The sequence below is a fragment of the Podarcis filfolensis genome, assembly GCF_964270895.1.
Source record: "Podarcis filfolensis genome assembly, chromosome: 14".
NCBI lineage: Eukaryota > Metazoa > Chordata > Lepidosauria > Squamata > Lacertidae > Podarcis > Podarcis filfolensis.
In genome coordinates, this window is record NC_139616.1 from 2,009,806 (window position 1) to 2,032,329 (window position 22,524).

The following is a 22,524-nucleotide window of genomic DNA, read 5'->3' on the forward strand; positions in this document are numbered from 1 at the left end:
TTTGAATGTTAACTTTGGGTCCTCCCAGGTTTTATATCTGAGGACAAAGAAGCAGAAGTGGCCCTACCTTTGATCAGCATTGCTGTGGCCAATCAATTGGGGCAGGCGTCTGGTGGGCCATAAATAAAAGGTGCGTGCCCCTCCACTATACAAATGGCAGATTGAGCAGATGAGACCAATGGGTCCAGTAGTAAAAAAGGTGCCGTACACGGAAGTGAGCCCATTAGGAAAAGGAAAAGCATTAAAGGAAATATGTGTGGTGAAAGAAAATTTTATTACAGTCATTATATTAGAAGACTCAACTTCTAAGGTTATCTAGCAATAACAATGTAACATTCAGTCCTGCAGGAGCCAAAGTATCAAGTTAAATTAACACATACACTGCATGTACCGTTCTCGGAAATAAAAAACAACTGAATGCAGGAGATAAACACATGTAATAAAAATTTAAAATCTGCTGCTCAATGGATTTACTCAGGGGGTAGCAGAAAGATACTTTCTCTCCTTTTCTTCCTCTTCTTTATTTTCTTCCTTTTTTCTTATTTCTCTCCTCTTTAGTTTGGCTTTTATTGTATTTTATGTTGAAAACATTTAATAAAAATTGATGGTAAAAAGGGAACTTGCTAGACATGTAGTGAATTAGTTTACATCTGTCCAAGAAACAGAACTGCACAACTTAAAACACCTTTTTTCATAGAAAAAAAATTAAGTGCATTTAAAAAGCCAAAAGGAAACAAACTCCAGAAAAAGCCCCATCATCCAATGATCCATTCATTTATTTCACCTTAAGTTAAAGGCAGTCTAAGTACAGATGCTGTACATTAAATATATGTGAAATATGGAACAAGTTCTCCTAGGTGTATTTTTGAAGTCCGGTTTGTGTGTTTCCAAGTGCAATCCATCTCTGACGTTTCTTGCATTGATGGTTAGATGTAAAGTGAGCCGTCAGCAGGTCCCACGTAACCAACGCCTATGAGCAGTACATCTATGAGAGTCCAGATTCCCAGGCCTCCAAAGCTGAAAAGTTTGCCCAGACCTTCTCTCCACTGGCCCAAGTAGAAACGATCAGCTCCAAAACCGCCAAGTGTGATGCTGCAAATACAACACAATTATGTCTTAGAAGCTGTCTCAATCCAGACATCCATTACTGATGCCAGCAGCAAAGCATTTAAATTATTTGTACCTGACAAATAGCATAATGAAGTCGATTAACACTGACTTAAAAAATCATCTACCTTAAATGAGCCTACTAGTGATATAATTTTTTTAAAAAATGAAAACTTTGCACTTATTTTTACAGTTTAACACAAAATACTGGTAGAATCCCATTCTGCTTTCAAGACTCGGGACAGGCAGCATGCTTCAGAACTGCCTGAAGACAAAATAAAGTAACCAGGCTCCCTTGACCAGCTTAACCAAACATCAAGTCCAAAAAAGAAAGTATTTTATTTAGAAATTTAGAAAGCAGGTAATCCTATTCCTACCTTAAAGCCAAGGCAGTTGACCATTTATAGCCTCCTGTCCAGTTACAATAAAGCATCTTGGGGAAAGTACGGTTACCTTAAAATAAGCAGACATTGAAATCATAAAGCCAAGACCACAAACAGGAATAGTGCTGCATAATGAATCCTGTTAGGTTGGCAGTGTGTGCTTTGAAATTATCTTAATTGATCTTATTGCAAAAACTGTGACAAATACTTTACAGCCCTGATTTAAGAGTGATATAGGCTGATCTGTTATCAGTGTTGCATCTTTCCCCTTTTTACTCATTAGTATTATTTTTTGCGGGACGCGGGTGGCGCTGTGGGTAAAACCTCAGTGCCTAGGGCTTGCCAATCGTATGGTTGGCGGTTCGAATCCCCGCGGCGGGGTGAGCTCCCGTCGTTTGGTCCCAGCTCCTGCCCACCTAGCAGTTCGAAAGCACCCCTAAGTGCAAGTAGATAAATAGGTACCGCTTTATAGCGGGAAGGTAAACGGCGTTTCCGTGTGCGGCACTGGTGCTGGCTCACCAGTGCAGCTTCGTCACGCTGGCCACGTGACCCGGAAGTGTCTTCGGACGGCGCCGGCTCCCGGCCTCTTGAGTGAGATGAGCGCACAACCCTAGAGTCGGTCACGACTGGCCCATACGGGCAGGGGTACCTTTACCTTTTACTATTATTTTTTGCATTTCTCCCAAGTCTGGTATTTTTGCCCCCAAAACATCTGTTAGAGTTTTATAGAATTCTTCAGGGACACCATCTTACTCAGGAGCCTTTTAGAGATCTTATCTCTTGTTGAACTTCAAGTGTGGTCAAAGAGGTACTTTCATAACTGATCAATTTTGGTCATAAGGACAAGATCCCGGATCAGAATCCTTTTCATGTTGAGGTGGCTCACCCATCATTTTCAACAGCAAGGTAAAGGGACCCCTGACCATTAGGTCCAGTCATGACCAACTCTGGGGTTGCGGCGTTCATCTCGCTTTATTGGTCGAGGGAGCCGGCATACAGCTTCCGGTTCATGTGACCAGCAGGACTAAGCCGCTTCTGGCAAACCAGAGCAGCGCATGGAAGCTACTTACACTCAACAGCTACTTACCACTAAATTAGATGCCAACACACATAACTGATACCCTGCAAGGCTTTCCCCTCTGCCTAGTGTCTGCACAAGTTGATTGTGATTATTTATTGCAGTAAGGTCCAGCAATCATCTAATAACCAGAAACTTTTAGGAAGGTAGACAGTTACTGCACTGTCTAACACCAAATGACCATCATGGTATCATATTACTATAATTGTGGGCCAATAGGAATCCCCTGGGGTGTGAGAGAGAAAACCTTTACCAGGAAAAATGGGATTGGTGATTTGCATTACAATACCCTCTTGCTCCAAAGTGGTGGGCATGGGCAGGGATGGTTAGAACATCTATGCCTAGACCAATGTATATTACTTCATTTAATAAGCTGGATACCACACAGCTTAGTCATAACCTAAGATCCCAAACTTTTTCTTTGTATATCCCTACTGCAAAATTATCAGCCATTGCCCGTAACAATAACTTGGTCCGAACAAGATGCTCTGGAAGTAGTGAATAATATTGTTCAGAAAGACGCCTTTCTTCTCCCCACCACGTCAAACACCCACACTAAGGCGTTGCTTACCCAGACAATGAATATGATCCCGCACCGTGCAATTGGCACTATATCGTTCTCGTGGACAAGAGACCGTTTTGCAGTTTGTAGGATTGGAACAGACATAATCTGATGGAGGGAGCTGCCAGCAAAGCTGGCAAGTCATGTTGATTGTGAAAGTTTCTGGGCGATTGTTTTTCTCATCCTGCATGAGAATCAGAAATCTTAACTCACCCTTCCAGAAATAATACACAGGTTAACCAGAGAGCACTTATTGGAGTGTGACAGAATCACCAAATACACTTGATTTTTTGGAAGCTGAGAGCACCTAAGTTCTAGATACTTTTACTAAATTAAGCAAGCACAAAGTCAAACACATGAGCTGTTATGTGCCAAAAAAGAAAAGTCCTGTGGGAATATACTGAAGCATAAGCTTTCCTGGATTAGACTTCAACAGGTGCATGAAGGTTCACCCTCAACTGGTGTAGCTGCATGCATTATTTGAGGAAACTGATTGTCTAGGCTCATTCCAATCTGGGTTAGTGACTGACTCTACCTTGGGTGCCCTAATGGACGACCCTTATTGAGGGAAGGACCTGGCTGCTTCTGCTTGATCTCTCACCTGCTTCTGATACAAGGGAGCATGGCATCTGCCTATACTCTCTGAAAGAAATGAGTATCAGGGGCATTGCTCTGGTCTCCTCTTCAGGGACAGTTCCAGCAGACAGCATTTAATAGTGTTTCTCAGCCCCTAGGCTCTTGAGCTGTGAGGTGCCACAGTGCACTATGTAGTCCCCAATGCTATTTAACATCTATATGAAGCCATTAGGAGATATGGAGCAAGGTGTCATCAGTACACTGGTAAATCCAGCTCTCTTTCGCCGTAACATCTGAATCAGCAGAGGCTGTGCAAGCCCTGGGTCAGTGCCTGGGTGCAGTGGTGGGCTGGATAGCAGTCAAAAGACTGAGTCTGAATCTTGACAAGACCAATGCACAATTTGTGAACACTTATTGAGTCCATGTAATTGGTCAATTGCCTGCTTTGGGTGCAGAATGTACTTCCTCTGAAGGAGTGGGCTTGTTGTCCAGGGGTCTCCTGGATCCATCTGTCACTAAGGTCCCAGGTGACCTTAGTGGCTAGGAGTGCCTTCTAACAGCTTTGGCCATTTCTAGACTGTGGCAGCTGGACCATTGTAGGTCATGCACCAAGGACCTCCCAATTGGTTTAGACCAGGGGTGGCCAACTCTCAAAAAGCTGCGATCTACTTTCAGAATTAAAAACTACCCCCGTTTTTTTGAGGTTCAGCTCAAAGTTGTTGAGCTATTTTTAGGGAGGAAGAAAGCCCTGTTTTGGGGCTGGGGTTAAAGGCAGGACACAAAGGGGTAAAGTAACTCACAAAAAGATCGCTATGGATGAAAACAGCAGCACAGAGGAAGCTCCGTCTTCCCTTCCAGAGATCAAACAATAGAGGGCGGGGCAAGGCAGGAGTCAGTTTTAGCGACGCTAAGGAAAGGGAGCCAGAGATCTACCAAAACCTCACTGGGATCTACCAGCAGATCACGATTGACCTGTTGACATCCCTGGTTGAGACCATCTATATAATCTTTTCAGCACTTGTTAACAACCTTCTTCTGCTTTCAACAAAACTTTGAAGTAGAGATTTTTATTCCAGTCTTTATCCGCACTGGATCAGAAACCGTATTTGTTTTCCTTCCAGTAGCACCTTAAAGACCAACTACCGTATTTTTCGCTCCATAGGACGCACCGGCCCATAGGATGCATCAAGTTTTTTGGGGGGGAAATAAAGGAAAAAAAAATTATTTCCCCCCCAGGCGCTTGTGGTGCCGGCAGCGGGGAGAAGCGCTCTTCTCCCCGCAGCCCGCCTTCAGACCAGGTCCGGGGACAGCGGGAAGACGCGCTGCGCCTCCCAGCTGTCCCCGGAGCTTGCGGGGCAGGCAGCGGGGAGAAGCGCTCTTCTCCCTGCCGCCCGCCCTCAGACCAGGTCCGGGAACAGCGGGGAGACGCGCTGCGCCTCCCCGCTGTCCCCGGAGCTTGCGAGGCAGGCAGCGGGGAGAAGCGCTCTTCTCCCTGCCGCCCGCCCTCAGACCAGGTCCGGGGACAGCGGGGAGACGCGCTGCGCCTCCCCGCTGTCCCCGGAGCTTGCGGGGCAGGCAGCGGGGAGAAGCGCTCTTCTCCCTGCCGCCCGCCCTCAGACCAGGTCCGGGGACAGCGGGGAGACGCGCTGCGCCTCCCCGCTGTCCCCGGAGCTTGCGGGGCAGGCAGCGGGGAGAAGCGCTCTTCTCCCCACCGCCCGCCTTGAGATCAGGTCCGGGGACAGCGGGAAGACGCGCTGCGCCTCCCCGCTGTCCCCGGAGCTTGCGGGGCAGGCAGCGGGGAGAAGCGCTCTTCTCCCTGCCGCCCGCCTTCAGATCAGGTCCGGGGACAGCGGGGCTGTCCCCAGAGCTTGCGGGGCTGGCGGCGGGGTCTCCCCTCTCACTCTGCAGGCTTCAGCGAAAGCCTGCATTCGCCCTATAGGACGCACACACATTTCCCCTTCATTTTTGGAGGGGAAAAAGTGCGTCCTATAGAGCGAAAAATACGGTAAGTTAGTTCTTGGTATGAGCTTTCGTGTGCATGCACACTTCTTCAGATACACTGAAACAGAAGTTGCCAGACTGGAAAGAGAAGCTGCTGAATTGCAACTCATTACCAAACTTAAAACCATGGAGAGACCTGGTCTGAACAAAGACATTGGATTCTTATCTCATTATACATGACAAAGCCATTTTTCACCTTCTCACCCCTTGCTTTTTCCTGTAAGACCTATTGCAGTCGTTAAGAGTCGTCAACAGGCTCATCACAGCTATCTGCCAATCACCCATTTCCACCACCCTTCTGAGTAATACCCCTCCCCACCTTCTCACTATATAGAAGGATCTGGCAACTTCTGTTTCAGTGTATCTGAAGAAGTGTGCATGCACACGAAAGCTCATACCAAGAACTAACTTAGTTGGTCTTTAAGGTGCTACTGGAAGGAAAACAATTTTTTGTTTTGACTATGGCAGACCAACACGGCTACCTATCTGTAACTGTATTTGTTTTGACTGCTGGTGCTTTTACTGTTTATCGCTTTGGGAAGAGTCTGTAAAACAGGATATGTCTTTTGGGAAAAAAATAATCTATAAATGCACATATGAAATGTTATAAGGGGTCATAGCAGCCAAACCCTACTGCTAACCACAAGCTGAGGTCTCTGTAATTAAAGTACAGAATTGAATCTTCCCCCTTTCAGATAGAAAGCAAATGTCTAGGCCCAACAGAATATCCCTTTCATCTATATCCAGCATCTCCTGAATAAGGTATCTATTCAATTACATATTTTACAAAGTAATTATTCTCCTTCAAACAAGTAAGGTGTAGTATTTCCGCAAGATTCATGTTCATATTACAAATGAACAAGCATTCTACTTACAACACAGTGGACCTGGGATCTGGCTTTACATTCAAAAACAGCAGTTTTGCCATAGATACAGGAGCAATTTGTTTCACAGTCCATACATCCTGGAGGCAGTCGGCTGCACAGTCCATTACTAGGGCACTGGGTCATATACGATGGGGTCGCTGTGGCTTCTGAAGAATTAAAATCTGGTGAGAACAAAAGTTTCAGTATGCCCCACAAAAAAAGCTAGGGAACAAAATATCTGAAATTCCTAGGTTGCTGAACACGAATGCCTAAGCAACTACTTTTTCCTAACCTGCTCCATTTACATTTCACCTATTTTAGTAATGTGCAGCCTATGCATGTTTACCCAGGAGTAAGATCCACTATAAGGCCCAAAGAATTTAATGGGTCTCCCTTATATGTAAGTTATTTTTAGGATTAGGAAGATATGACTGTCTTAAACTGAGCCAGAACCTTAGACCATCTAGCTCAGTATTGTCTACACTAGAATGCCCTGTGGCCTTCTAAATATGGTTGGAATCCAATCCTGATTAGTCCCAACCAGCAAGCCTAATGGTCCAGCAATATCTGGAGGGTCTACAGTGACAGGTGTCTTTCCCAGCCTTGCATGAAGAAGAAGAAGAATTTGGATTTGATATCCCGCCTTTCACTCCCTTTAAGGTGTCTCAAAGCGGCTAACATTCTCCTTTCCCTTCCTCCTCCCCAACAAACACTCTGTGAGGTGAGTGGGGCTGAGAGACTTCAAGGAAGTGTGACTAGCCCAAGGTCACCCAGCAGCTGCATGTGGAGGAGCGGAGACGCGAACCCGGTTCCCCAGATTACGAGACTACTGCTCTTAACCACTACACCACACTGGCTCTCTGATGGGCACAGAACTGGGGACCTTTTGCATAACCCCAGCATTTTTCACAATTCAGATACATTTCTATGGGGAAAGTTATGAGTCACATTCAAATGAAAAGGCAAGTGACTGACTCACAGGCTATATAGAATTGAGTATATTACCGTATTTTTCGCTCGATAACACGCACCTGACCATAACACGCACATAGTTTTTAGAGGAGGAAAACAAGAAAAAAAAAATCTGAATGAAACAGTGGATGTATCATTTTTGTGCTTCATGCTGCGGCCACAGACATGTGATTTGACGGTGAGTTTGGGGTAGCCCAATGCAAAGATCCTGAGGATCCATGCTTTGTAACCACGTTTTTGCACCATTGCAGCCCCAGGCAACAGTGGGTGCGTGATTTTTTTGGTGCAGGCTGTAGCCATGGACATGCTATGTGATCTGATGGTGAATTTGGGGTGACCCAATGCAAAGATCCTAAGGATCCATGTGGATCCATGCTTTGTAACCACGTTTTTGCACCATTGCAGCCCCAGGCAACAGTGGGTGCGTGATTTTTTTGGTGCAGGCTGTAGCCATGGACATGCTATGTGATCTGATGGTGAATTTGGGGTGACCCAATGCAAAGATCCTAAGGATCCATGTGGATCCATGCTTTGTAACCATGTTTTTGCACTATTGCAGCCCTGTTTTTGCATCAGATCATTGCTATGTGATCTGATGGTGAATTTGGGGTGACTCAATGCAAAGATCCTGAGGATCCATGTGGATCCGTGATTGGAACCACGTTTTAAGTAGGGAGGGAAGGAAAAACATAGAAGCGACAAGGAGAGGGGTGTGCAGAGAAGCAGCTGGCTAAGAATGCAGGAGAGGGGTTTTACCGGAGGGAGGAAAGGAAGGCAAAAGTCCCCCCCCCCCACAAGCCAACCAGCTCTCTCTCTCCCCCCCCCCCAACCTGCATGTTGCCTTCGAGTCCCAGACGCACGGAGAGGAATTGGACGCTCTGCTTTCCACTCTGCTTGCCTGGAGGGGAGGGGTTTTCTCTGCTCTTTGTTCCGTTTGAGCAAACACAGTAAGGAAACAGAAGCCGGTGGGCAGTAAGACCCTGAGGCAGAATGCAGGAAAGCAGCAGCTTCCTCTTTCCTCCCTTCTCCGGACGATTTGATATTTGCCTGATTTTTGCCTTCACTCGCGCTTGCCAGCTCCAGGGACCACACATTCGCTCGATAACACGCACAGACATTTCCCCTTACTTTTTAGGAGAAAAAATCTGCGTGTAATAGAGGGAAAAATACGGTAATACTCAAACAAACAAAAAAGTCAGGTAAGCATTGAGAAATATTACTGGATCATCATTTTGAAACACAAAGCGTATTTAAGTACCATAGCTACTACACAAATAGGAGCTGCATCCATGGAGAGGGATGGACTCACACAAGGGAAAGTGAAAAGAGAAAGTACTCTGGCATTTATCAATGCCATATGGTAATAGTATTTGTAATCACATGCATGAGTATTTATTCAGACCTGCTCACAATAATTCATGCTGGTTCCTTTGCTCAATTGGTGGCAACACCATTCAGTTTCATTAGTGTTCTTTGGCTCTTAGTAGGAGATAATCAACAGCTTCTTTATCTGCAGGGTACAATTGTTTTGTTTCCAAATGAAAGACCTCCTTCATTTTTAAGTTCAAGAAAATTATTTTTGTTTCCTTGAGCCACTCAATGGGCTTTATCCACAGAAAAAGCTTTTGCTTCTAGTGTTAGAAATGCCTCCGAGTAAGTGCTTTCGGGAAACAACAACAGGAGTGGTTCCTGCCCTCCTTGTGGGCGTCCCAGAGGCATCTGGTTGGTCACTGCGGGAAACAGGATGCTGGACTAGATGAACCCTTGATCAGATCCAGCAGGGCTCTTCTTATGTTTTTGTTTCCTGTACAGGGGACCAAACAGTCCATTTCCCTCCCATTAAGGGCCACATTATATAGTATGCACAAGTGGAACACGCCCATGTGGAACAGATTGTTTGTGGCAGCTTGGGGCAGTGTTCACAAGAGAGACTCTGAGTTGCAAAATACTATGATCTTAAGGATCAAGATATAACAGAACGGTGTGTCTTCTCTCATTAGCAAATGTAAAGCCCTAATTTCCTAGCTATTTCTTACAATTGAGAATTTGTTTCTAGAAATTAGGGGGGTTTTTTTACATGGAGGAAGTGGGATGGAGAGTCCTTCAGAAATAAGCTGTTCTGTAGGCAAATATATCTCACAAACCTCTAAAGATCTGTGCAGAGTAAGGTTTACAAAGACATACATTTTCATTCTAAGAAGTACAAGATGGAATGGAAAAAAAAATACATACCTGATACTTTAGACACTGGAATGTGTGTGCTTGTTGGTACTATTGCAACCTTTGCCAGCTGAGCTTGTGGATGAGAGTGTTCTAAGCTCAGTGATCCTGGGGGTGGGGTGGGGGGAAAGAAACACAAAATACTAACAGGATTCAAAGCATGTTTAGTTACGACTTGGAAGCAACAGTGTGGTCCAGAGCATCAGGCTTGGGTTCAAATCCCTTGTGTGTTCAAAAGAAAGTGGTGCTGGTAAGATAAAGTGGCTTGAATTGCTCAGTACACTCCTCCTCTAGAGGCTAGTTGCCAACGCTGTACTGAGTGACTTTCTCTGCCCAGGGAACTATTACTCTGTAATAGTGCTGTCCCTCAGAATGTATTTCTCACCTTCCTCACCCTAACCCAGGACCTCCAGTCCAAGGAGTAGCACTGTGATCTTTCCACGCTTATTTCAATTGCATTTTAAAAGTGTGGGTAGTTCAGACCCATGAGCCGGTAAGTTAAATTACACAACACCATCACTACTTTGAATTAAGGTGCTGAGTTGCGGAGAAGAGAGAGAAGAAACACTGCCTGGTATTTGCACCTTTGACAACAGGTGTCTCAGATCTTTCAAGGCCTCTTAATGATGCACAGCGCAACAACTGAGACGTTTGTCTGTGTTGGACATTACTTGTTTAAAAAAGTCCTACAGTAGCAAGACTGGATAAGACCTTGTGGCGTTCCTCAGACCTTGTGGCGGGGCCGCACTATATTTTGGGCAAAAAAAATAATGAACAAATTCCTATGCCCTACGGATAACGCAGAGATGCATTTTAAATAAAAGCACACATTCTACTCATGTAAAAACACGCTGATTCCTGGACCATCCGCAGGTCAGATTGAGAAGGCAACTGGGCCGCATCCGGCCCCCGGGCCTTAGGTTGCCTATCCCTGTCCTAAAGCAACACTGCCAATCACAGCAAAGGATAGCAGTGAGAAGCTCCAAAGACTGACTTGAATATAATAGGTTTGCAGGTCCTCATAACCAGATTCGGGAATAAGGTAAGAAGAGCCCTGACGGATCACAAGAAAGACCCATCTGGTCCAGCATCCTGTTCTTGGAGTGGTGAACCAGATGCCTATGGGAAGCCTGGAAACAGGATCTGAGCACAGCATTCTCCCCAACCGCAGTTCCCAGCAACGGGTATTCAGAGGCATACCCTTTAACCTAGCTTTGTAAATTAGCCCCCTCACTCCCTGCATGCAATTCCTGGTCACCTATGGCGACCAGGTAATACTTAAACACAAGAAAGGCTGTGTCTGCCCCATATCCTGAAGTAACAAAACCCAAGTATATATTAACAAAATAAAAACATTACTCCCCCCTACTTCAGTTCGCTCTCCTTTCTTGGTTGTTTCTCCACCCCAATGCCAATTCTATAGTGTAAGCCTGTTGGGGCAGAGACCTGTTTTCTTAAGGTTTCGAGAGAATGACACAGCACCAGGCACGAGGCTGAAAGAGGCTGTTCTGCCCCGGGGAAGCGAGCCAAGGATGGCGGGACAGGTTCCCCCTCTCTCGGCTTCTGGGCAAACGCCAATGCAGCACCGCGACCAGCGGGAGAGACCCCGGGGCCAGGCCCGGCCGCCCCCTGAGCGCGTGCAGAGTGCAAGGGCCCCGCCACCCCGGAGCCCCAGCGCCTCTTCGGCGTGAATTGGTGGGTCTACGAAGCGGCGCGGCCTGGCACTCACCCCGCCCGGAGAGGACGTAGAGCTGCGAGAGGAAGAGGGCGACGCGGCACAGCCTCTCCAGCGCCGCCGCCATCTTGGCCTCATCCGGGGACTCAGCTCGGCTCCGCCCCCGCCGGCACGTCCCGCCTCCGCGGCGCTCTACGCAGGCGCGAACCCCAAGAGCCCGCGGGGCAGGCCGGGCCGTGCTCTCTGCTGCCACCACGAGGCCGGGAGCAGCGTGGCCTGTCTTAGCAGCGGGCGCCAGAGGGCGAGAAGCCAAGGACTGGAGAGTGGGAAGAGACCCCTGGGGTCATCTAGTCCGACCCCATGCAATGCCCAACGTGGGGCTCCAGCCCACGACTCTGAGACTGAGAGATGCTCTACACACCCAGAAGACACATCCAGGCACCCAGTTATCATTTATATCCCTCCTGTCCTCTAAGGAGCAGGGGAGAAATCCCTTAAAAACCTCCTGTCTGCGTCTCAGAGGCAGAAGTCAAGGACAAAGGCCTTGATAGAGAGGAAAGCTTTTGCCTTGCGCCTATAAATATAACGATGGCGCCTGGCGAGGCTTCCTGAGGAGCGCATCCCACAAACGGAGCCGCCACCACTCTCCCCCACCCCCTTCCTCCTTCTTGTCCTGCAGGGACCCCGTGAGACAGACGGGGAGGGCAGGAAGGAAGCCCACCAAGGAGGCGCTGGAAGGCAACAGGGACTGTGGGGAATGGAAGGTGGCTCTGGCACAGGCCGGGCTGCTCCCTTAGTCTGTGGAGAACGTCAACAAGGGAGGGAGAGACCAGCCTGGCCCCATCCGTTGGCAAAAGAAACAAGTCGCCAATTAATTGCCTTTTCAAGCAAGGGCAGCGTCAAGGGGAGATTGGCCTGGCCAGAACTGAACATAAACATCCCCTTATAGCTCCCCACTTTGTTCTGGGCCTGTGGAACTGATACCCCACCTCCTCTACCTTTCCTCTCCCCTTGTGCGTATTGTCCTTTTAGTTTGAAAGTCAGACCTGATTCAAGCAGGACCCTTTTTTAAAAAAAACATGAGCCACTTGGGGAGACAACTGCTTGAGAAACAGGATAAAAATCTAGGAAACAGGCACTTCACCTCCTCTTGCTCCCAAGTGTACTGATTTGAACTTTGAATTCCATTTAAGCCAACATGACTAGCAACCATGGGAACTCCTCTTCCCATGTTTTGTCTGATCCTCTAAAGCCATTTAAATTAGGATGTTTACCACATCTTGATGCAGCAGATTCAGTAAGTAATTGGGCATGTTGTGTGAAATAGTACTGTGAAATAGTACTGAAATAGTACTGTTGTCTTTCTGGACACTGTCCACTAATTGAAAACCTCGAGGAGTTCAAGCACTGAGGGGAGCAGAAGGCCCTAACTGCTTTTTTGTACTATGCATAATAGTACAAACTTCAGTTAATTAGGTTTTTCACCCCAGGCATCAAAGCTAAGGCCAGCCCACACTGGTTCAGGGGCTACACATAAAGAAACACTTCAATAATTTGTCTAGAGGAATTGTGTCTTTGTAAAGTGCCACCATTTTTTAAAAGCCAAGCAAACAAACACGTCCATATTTTAAAAGATGTTGGAGCAATCATGATTATAATTTTCTCAAATATGAAGCATGAAGTGCTGGTTTTCCTTTTGCCCCTGTGCAAGGCACTGACATATCAAATCAGTATTGTAGCTTTCTCTATGCAGGAACACTGCACATTTTAATAATAATAATAATAATAATAATAATAATAATAATAATGTATACTTTAAGGTACAATAGTGATAATTCTGACTTGAATGCATTATTTCAAATAAGAAAATTATTTATAGAAAAAAGAGGCAACTCATGCTGATTATAATGTAATTTTATTCAAAAGCTTCTATGTGGGCTTATTCATTGCTCTAAAGTGGGGGAAGCAACTCTAATTTGTCAGGAGTTTGCTTTTTAAAAAATAAGAACATGTTATAAGGCTCAATCCATCAGGAAGGTGCACACCCAATGACGTGGACCAAACAACCTGTTCCGTTTCAATGAGGCTCCAGCAGGACTTCCTGATGGATTGTGCCCGCAAAGTGACAATGCTACGTAAATATGGAGATCTCCCATTTGTGCTACACAGAACTGTAGCATAACCTTACATATAAGCCAGTTCTTGGCACAATGTAGAACTTGACACCAGTGAAAGGCTATTCGAGTTCCACGCTTTGGAGTCACTCTTCACTTGACTGATGCATCATGGACTCTTTTCCTTTCAACACAGACACTATTGTTTTGCAACATGACCTCTAAACATAAAGACAACTCCAACATATTGATGAGACAATCTAATATGAACAGGTGAGGTTGCCACAAATAAGATTGCTCAGACAGGCTCAAAATAACTTGCACACTAGCTCACAAAAAGTTGCATTTTGAGGATATGTTAACTCTCCTCAGAAAGCAGTAGCAGTAACAGAACTTCTGTATGAACCTCCCAAGGGCTTTCATTCTATGAAAGGGAGATTTGCTGTGTAATTTTGAAGTGTTTTTTTAAAGCAAGATGCCTGTGGTATCTAATAATGCTGCTGCTTCTTTTTTTTTACAGTTTACACAACAGCTTCAAGGAGTTTTGTGTCACCTTAAAGAATAACAAATTTATTAGACTATAAACTTTCATGGACTACCATCAACGTCTGCAGATGCATGAAGCTGATAACTTGAGTAACAGGTGTTGAGTTATGGTTCAACTTGTGCCTAAATAAATAAATAAATAAATAAATAAAATTGTTAGGGATGCATTCAACTAAATTATATTCAGAGGAGACCCCTTGAAATTAATTGGCCTGTTAGTTTGTCCATTATTTTCACTGCATCTACTCTGAGTATTTACAGCATTTATATACTGTCTTTTTGTCAGTTTACAATTTTAAAGCACTAAAACAAATAATATAAAATGTAAACTGTGGAGAAGGCTCTGAAGTTGTCTTTGCCTGCTCCCATCACATGATTCTTTCTTCCTGTAAGACTAACCCTGAACCCAACCCTAAGTCTCTAAGGTAACACAAGCCTCTTGGTTGTCTTTGCTACCCATCTGGAAATTGTTTCAAAAGAACCTGCATCACCTACATGTTTAGTTTTCTGAATGTCATGATGTACTATAGCATCAAACTACTGCCTTGATGGAGGGCTGCAGTCCTAAATGTACTTGCCAGGAAGTAAAGCCCACCAAGCATAGTGGAGCTAAATTCAAGGTGAACACGTTTATGATAGAGCCAATATTTCACCTTTCAGTACACTCTCCATTAGCAATAACTAGAATTCCTCTTCTGCATGTAAAGTGTGTGATGCTTTCAACGCCTTTAGCTTTTCAATGGCAGATGTGACTGAAACTTCTCCATGGACCTTGTTGTCTCTTGTTCGCACATTCACAGCATTATTAGTTTTCTCCTTTTCTCCAACCACTGCAAGAAACAACGCAGAGCAATGTTACTTGGCACACAGCCACAATGCCTTGTACTGCGACAATGCTACACACTTACTCAATAAGATGTCCTACTGGATTCAGTAGGGTAATTTCTGAGCAATGCTGTGGCTCACACGAAGATTTATGAGGCCCATGAAAATCCACAGATGTACTTTTTCAGAATATATCCTGTGCCTATAATTTATTTACTCACATGAACTATCAATTCATGTACTTCTCTCTCAAACATATATAATTTATACACACATTGTGTGCTGCCTTCTATTGTGATGATTCTATGGTCTCCCTTTTCTACTCTCGCCAACCCACAAAGGCCTTGTGCACTGACAGATTGTTACCCTGCTGAATGGTTCAATTGTTACGAACATTCTATATCACCACTGGAGCTCAACAAATGCCTAGCAAGTTCTTATATCAATCTACTAAACTCAGAGAACTTACAGCCAATAGTGGTTTCTACTGGCCAGTACTTACTTTGGAGAAAAAATTAGCAAAGCCACTGTTTTCCTACAAATTTACATGTTTCTGTGCTTTAATTAAAATCTCTGACCAAAAAAAGAAAAGCTAAATTCACAAGAAAACATTCAGATTCAAGAAGCATTTGTCAGTGTAGTTTTTCCCTAGGCTATGTGCTTTGCTCTTATATGTTTAGAAGCGCACCTTGCAAATAAACTATTAAGTAGCCCAATGAAGTCAGAGAAGAGCTAAATAGCCCCTGAACCTATTAAGACTTAGTATGTTATCCAAACATTAAAACTGGGGCAAGCTACCCTGAAACTGGCAGTAAATGAGGGACAGAACCTTTCCCTCTACCCAACAAGAACAACATTCTCTACTTGTGTCAACCATATTGGGTTTTTCATTCTAAGTAAGGTGGGAGGCAAGAATGATGAACGCAAAGTCATAGATACCAAAAATAAAATTATACTGAGCCAGTTGTGCGTTTCTTATCTTCTTGTTTAAGGTGCAGCTTTGATCTAGATCAACATCAGCCATGAATCCAGCTGCAAAGAAGTCACTGCAAATCTTAAAAAAAAAAAGACAATGTAAAAATGTGTTAAATTTTACAATTTGGTAACATTCTGTGCCAAATGATATATTCTGACATATCTTGAGAAGCAGACTTTTCAAAGCTCCAAGGCTAGAAAAGCCTTTTCATGGCAATCTGTACACTGAGAAACCTCTGCGTGTCTGCCACAAAAACCCCTGAGTTGCAAGGTATATTTCTGGGGGATGTGTTCTAAATGGGCCCTCTCCATTCAAATAGGGCACCAACCATGTTATGTTGGGCCACATCATTGGCCTAGGTCTAGTGAGAGTACATTTGAGAAGCCTCCCTGTGGTGGTTCGTTGGCAGGGAAACTCTCTAAAGGCAAAGAAGCTGACCTGGGAAGCTTGGCCATTATGATCAAACATCTCAGTGCAGAAGGGTCATCAGCCCCCAAAGAATCCCAGAGTTCCTTGCAACACAGTTTAAAAACAGCTGCTGGGTAACACGCCTAGGTCTAAGTAACAATACTTACAGGCTTATGCTGACTCAGACCACTGACCCACCTAGCTCAGTGTTGTCTACCCAGAGTAACAACAGCTCTACAGACAAGGGTCTTTCCCAGAGCTACACAGTGATGCTGCTGATTTAACCGGGGGCCTTCTGCAAGCAAAGCACATGCTCTGCTAGAAGGAAATTCCACAGAGTTCAAGGCAGAAGAATGCCAAGGGTTGTATACATGCAGCCTCTATTCCTGAAGTTCTAAACATCACAACAGTGAACAATTATCTCCTTTACATAATATACTTTTTAAAATTCTATTTAAAACAACAACAACAACAAAATACATCTAGGAAACAAAGTACAATTGCACAGCAGAGAGGCTGGAAACAGTAGGAGGGATAAAAATACTAGCAGCAAAGATTCCCAAGCCATATTCAAGTCTTCGGAAATGTCATTAAAGTTTAGCAGAGTGAACACTCTTGCAGATCTGAACCAACTTTTAAAAAGGGTACAACTCGGCTGAAAATTACGGCAATTCAGGATTTTATAACTATATATAACTACACTTGACCTTGGCCAAAATGCTGAGAAGCTCAGTAGTAGAGGATCTGCCTTGCAAGCAGAAGGTCCCGGGTTCAATTTCCAGCATCTCCAGATAAGACTGGGAGAGACGAAGGCCTGAAAGGCTGGAGAGCTGCTGCCAGCCAGTGTAGAGAATCCTGAGCTAGATGGATTAATGGTTTGATTAAATACAAGGCAGCTTCCTATGTTATACCTGAACAAAACCAAAAAACTTCAGGTGTTGTGCAGTTGACACTTCTGCTCTTACCTGTTGAGCATATTCTTCACAGGTGTGACCAACAGGAACTACCATGACCTGCCGAGGAGAAAGCCAAAAGGGCCTGGCCAAAATAAGAACCTCAGTGAATATGCAGCTATTATAAACTTTTTTTCCACACAGCGTTAATCACAGTTGCTTATACGTCACACGCATACAGGCAGACATACTTTACATTATGGAAACGTTAAGTTCGTATTGTGTCATGTGCTCATGTTTGCACTACAAACTTTGTAGTGTGTTTCTCAGACTCAATTTATATAAAATGCGGATCACAGGTAAGTAATTACTTGTGCAAGTAGTCTATACACCCCTGTCAGGGAACTGCCATCGGAGCCAAGAGTGGAGGTAAGGCTCCCCAACGATGCAGGAGAAGGGACCAGCAGGGAGAGAGAGAACACTTCCTTTGGGGAAGGAAATCGGCGTGACACCAGGAAGAAAGGGGAGCAGGGAAGGACTTCAGAGAGATGGCTCCAAGACTCTTCCACAGAGACCAGCGGGGAGAGCCCAGGACCTCCGCTGGCCACGCCCACTCTGCACAGAAGACTTCCATGCAGGGAAGCTAGGCGGAGACTTGGCATCAAGGAGCTTTTATGTTGGAAGAAGTTCAGGAAACACCCACTGACGGATTCTGCCAGTGACTGACACAGCCACGGAGAAAGGGCTGTCCAGCCAAGGAAAGGTTTAGCCAGACAATGTTGCCTAGAGCAGCAGCACCCTTATGCACGAGCAACCCCCAATTCCCTTTACAGCAATCCATCAGTCCTTGACGTTGCTTGTGCACAACAACAGGACAGGCAGCATCATGAGTCAAACCGGAGGAGCAGGCGCCAGAGAGGGAGCAACGGCAGCGCCAAATCTGGAGAAGAGAAACCGAGATTTGGAACAGCAGGTGGCTCTGTTAGCGGCGCGGCTAGATGAAAGGAGGACTCAGGATGCCCAGGGTAAGCCCACCCCCATCGCAAGGAAGGTACCGGGACTGGTGCATAAGTTTGGGGAAAACCCCAGAGATTACAATGCATTCAGGACGGAGGTACAGTACGCGCTGGAACTGCAGTATGATGACTTTGCTGACGATGGGGAGAGGGTCGCTTATGTGATAGGGCATCTTCAGGACGCTGCCAGGGAATGGATCCGGCCATTAATGGCAACGCAGAATGATGCCCTAAAGGACATTAGGAATTTTTTTGGCGCCATGGATGCCATGTTCTCAAGTCAAGTGGAGCAGAGTGTGACTCGCAGGGAACTGATGGCATGCAAGCAAGGGGGCCAGTCAGTTAGAAAGTACTGGTCGCGTTTTGCGATGATTATCCATAGACTTGGTTGGGAACTGGGCTCAGAACCAGTGCAAATGCTTTTTGAGGAAGGCTTATCCCCCTCAGTGAAGGATGAACTTTCCCGCGTGCCCCGCCCTAAATTGATGGATCAGCTGACTAAGGCTGTGCTTGCGATAGTACGCCAAGAAGCGCGCGCTCTAGAGAAGCGGGAGGGGAGAGGAGAGCGTTGGCATGACAACCGCATTCCTGAAATACCGGAGCAATCTTCCCAGCCAGTGGAACCAATGGAGATTGGGGGAGCGCGCGTGCGGGGTTTCAAACTCCAGCGAAGTTCCAAAGAAGGAGGGAAAGGAGGGGAAAACAGTCAAGAAGTGTTTCCTCTGCCAACAGCCAGGACATTTTGCCAGGGTCTGCCCTCAAAGGAAGGCATGGCAAGGAATGGTGGGGGCTGCTGGCTGTGAGGAGGGGGGAGATAAGGAGCAGGGAAAAGCCAACGCTTGGCTGCCGATCAGCGGGCACAGCAGCCAGGCCAGCAACCAGTAAAAGTGGCCAAGCCAGACCCCCCCCAAGCAGCCATAGCCATAGAGGTGGTGCTAGAACTCCCTAATGGGCACCCAATCAAGGTTAAGGCACTGCTGGATTCAGGCAGTTCCTGCAATTTTTTCAGCAAGGATTTCGCGCTGGAGCACCAGCTACACCTCCTGCCTCTAGAGTGTCCCTTACAAGTAACGACCATTGATGGCAGAGAACTCCTGGGAGGGGAAGTGACGCACCAGACTCTCCCCATGAGAATGAGGGTCTCCAGACACACAGAAACCATTGCCTTTCACGTAGCCACACTGGCAGGACCACCAATCATACTGGGAATGAGCTGGCTGGCACTACACAATCCAGTAGTGGCATGGCACCAGCGGACAGTTGCTTTTGGGTCAGCTCACTGCTTGGAACACTGTCACGGGGGGGAAGCTCCGAGGATGGCCGTAGCCAGGGTGGCAGGGATGGTGGTGGGGGAAAAGGGGAAGGTACCATCACAATACGCTGACCTGCAGGATGTCTTCAGCGAGAAGGAAGCGGATAAACTACCCCCCCCCCCATAGGCCCTTCGACTGTCAAATCAACCTACTCCCAGGAGCTCAGCTACCAGTGGGTAAACTGTATGCCATGTCAGACAGGGAGATGCAGGAGTTGCGGGAGTTTATTGACAAGAACCTGAAAAGAGGTTTCATAAGAGAATCAAGGGCAGTGGGAGGCAGTCCGGTGTTCTTTGTGGACAAAAAAGACACTAAACAGCCCAGATTGGTCGTAGATTTCAGGGCATTGAACCTTGTATCGGAACCCATGACCTTCCCAATGCCCAGGATTGACGATATTTTAACTAGGGTGAGGAAGGGGAAAATTTTTACCAAGCTGGACCTTCGGGGAGCGTACAATTTGATTAGGATGAGGGAGGGGGATGAATGGAAAACCACCATGTTCACCCCTCTGGGGGCCTTTGAGTACCTCGTTATGCCTTTTGGATTACAATCAGGCTCCGCCTGTTTTCAATCTTTCATGCACCACGTGTTGGGATCCCTGCTGTACAAGAATTGCGTGGCCTTTTTAGATGACGTGTTAATCTATTCGGACAACGAGGAGCAGCATGTCAGAGACGTCCGGGAAGTGCTAAAGAGGCTACAGGAACACCAGTTGTGGGTCAAACTGGAGAAGTGCCAATTCCACGCCCTAGAAGTCGAGTTCCTGGGATACAGGTTGTCGGACAAGGGCCTAGCTATGGACCCAGGCAAGGTGCAGGCGGTGCTGGAATGGAAGACCCCCAAGACCCGGAAGGATGTGCAGAGGTTCCTGGGGTTTGGGAACTTCTACCGGAAGTTCATCAAGAACTTCGCCCACTTAACCGCACCCATCACAGATTGTCTCAGTAGCAAAAAGAAGTTCGTCTGGACAGAAGAGGCACAGCAATCTTTTGAAAGGCTAAAGAGGGTGTTCGCTTCGGAAGAGCAGCTCTTGCACGTGGATCTGCAGAAGCCAATGAGGCTGGAGACAGACGCGTCAGACCAAGCCGTAGGGGCGGTGCTGCTCCAGCCTGGAGACCAGTCCAGCTGGAGGCCGTGCGCGTTCTTCTCGAGGAAGCTGAGCAAGTCGGAGCAAAACTACACGGTGTATGACCGGGAACTGCTTGCAATTTATGAAGCCTTTCGACGCTAGAGACATTTGTTAATAGGGGCGCGGCACAAGATCCAGGTGTGCACGGACCATAAGAACCTGGAATACTAAAGGACTGCACGAGTACTCAACCAGCGACAGGTGCGATGGGCTCAGGAGTTCTCCAAGTTTTTCTTCGAGATTCGGTACGTGCCGGGAGAGGAAAACGTCAGAGCAGACGCCCTCTCCCGGAAGCCGGAGTACATGGAAGGAGAAGGACCACCAGAAGCCCGACATGTGATCCCCGAGGACCGATGGGTGTGTGGGGGAGTATTAGTAGGGAGACGAGAACTAACCGGGCTGACGAGGGACGATGAGTTCGCCCAAACCAAAATCAGGGAACTCAGGGGCACGGGGGAAAACCATGGGGGTTTTGAGGAGAAAGAAGGGGTACTGTATTACAGGGGAGCACTGTACGTACCAGGGGATGACTTGAGGAGAAGGGTACTCAAACAACTCCATGATAACCCGACGGCGGGGCATTTCGGTCAACACAAAACCATGTTGCTTGTCACCAGGCAGTTCTGGTGGCCAAGAGTGAGGGAAGATGTACGGGAGTATGTACGAGGGTGCGACTGCTGCCAGAGAGCGAAGGGGGAGAGGGCGGCGCCCGCGGGGTTACTGGAACCCTTACCCACACCGGGAAGACCATGGGAGGTAGTATCCATAGATTTTATGACCGATTTGCCCAAGTCAAGGGGCAAAACAGCCGTCATGGTGGTTTTTGACCTGTTAACAAAAATGTGCCATTTTATCGCTTGCTCGCATGCGGTGACGGCAGAGGAAACTGCCAGGCTGTTTGTGGATCACATCCTCAGGCTGCATGGCGCCCCCTTGAGGGTTTTGTCCGACCGAGGGAAGCAATTTACTTCCAGGTTCTGGAGGAAGCTCATGAGCTTGCTGCAAGTCGAGGTGAGCTTCTCGACGGCCAGACACCCGGAGACCAACGGGCAAGCGGAAAGAGCGAACAGTATACTCCAACAATACCTACGCTGCTATGTCAGCGAGAGGCAGAACGATTGGGTGGAGAAACTAGCGCTGGCCAAATTTGCGTACAATAACGCGGAACATGTGTCCACGGGAATGAGCCCGTTCATGGCCAATTATGGGTGTCACCCCAGGGCCTTCCCAGGGGAAGGGGAGGAGAGGTGGAGTGTACCGGCAGCGGAGCAGTTTGTGGAAGAAATGGAGGCCTTACACCAACAACTTAAGATGAACTTGGAACGGGCCAAGGAAGTGTACAAGAGGCAGGCAGACAAGCACCGTAGGGAAGGGGAAACCATATGGGTTGGGGACCGGGTGTGGTTGTCAACCCAAGGGTTACCATTCAAGGGAGGTAGCAAGAAGTTGCGGCCAAGGCGGCTGGGACCTTTCGAGGTGACACAGCAGGTTAATCCAGTGGCCTTTAGGCTCAAGTTGCCGACCAGTATGAAACTACACCCGGTGTTCCATAGGTCTTTACTCTCACCATATAGGGAGGGACTGGAATTTCCAGGGCAAGAGAGAGAGGTCCCCACACACCCACACGTAGAGGAGAGGGAACTTAGCAGTCAAGCCACGGAAATACTCGATTCAAGATGGCGAGGGGGACAGGTGGAGTATTTGGTGGCTTGGGAGGGGGAACCCGAGTCGGAAAACACGTGGGTTCCTGCGGAAACCATCAGGGATGAGTATCTCAGGGGGGAGTTTCACAGCAGGTTCCCAAGGAAGCCCAAACCAGCAGCGAGGTTCTGGGAGGAGCAATTTGGCACCACAGATGAGG

At 46.9% G+C, this 22,524-nt stretch overlaps 2 protein-coding genes across 6 annotated transcripts in view; both read right to left on the reverse strand.

The window, feature by feature from the left end:
- Positions 1–255: 255 nt before the first annotated feature.
- On the reverse strand, positions 256–12,277 carry TM2D3 (TM2 domain containing 3). Of its 2 annotated transcripts, none has more exons than XM_083587045.1 (6): positions 11,495–12,277; positions 9,778–9,873; positions 6,583–6,740; positions 3,140–3,314; positions 1,485–1,560; positions 256–1,092 (listed from the first exon to the last, which is right to left on the reverse strand). In XM_083587045.1, the coding sequence occupies exons 1-6, from the start codon at positions 11,565–11,567 to the stop codon at positions 927–929; spliced, it is 744 nt and encodes a 247-aa protein (XP_083443171.1). In that variant the 5' UTR covers positions 11,568–12,277; the 3' UTR covers positions 256–926. The 2 variants fall into 2 exon arrangements, with proteins under 2 accessions (XP_083443171.1, XP_083443170.1); XM_083587044.1 differs by having other exon boundaries at positions 6,583–6,755; positions 11,495–11,607.
- Positions 12,278–13,336: 1,059 nt separating this feature from the next.
- TARS3 (threonyl-tRNA synthetase 3) overlaps positions 13,337–22,524 on the reverse strand; it is a 41,450-nt gene continuing 32,262 nt past the window's right edge. For all 4 annotated transcript variants that reach the window (XM_083586428.1, XM_083586427.1, XM_083586429.1 and 1 more), the window contains exons 17-19: positions 17,275–17,347; positions 15,865–15,979; positions 13,337–14,930 (exon numbers count right to left, since the gene is read on the reverse strand). In XM_083586428.1, the coding sequence (XP_083442554.1) occupies positions 14,782–14,930; positions 15,865–15,979; positions 17,275–17,347 (337 nt within the window). In that variant the 3' untranslated portion in view covers positions 13,337–14,781. The remainder of the gene's footprint in view (positions 14,931–15,864; positions 15,980–17,274; positions 17,348–22,524) is intronic.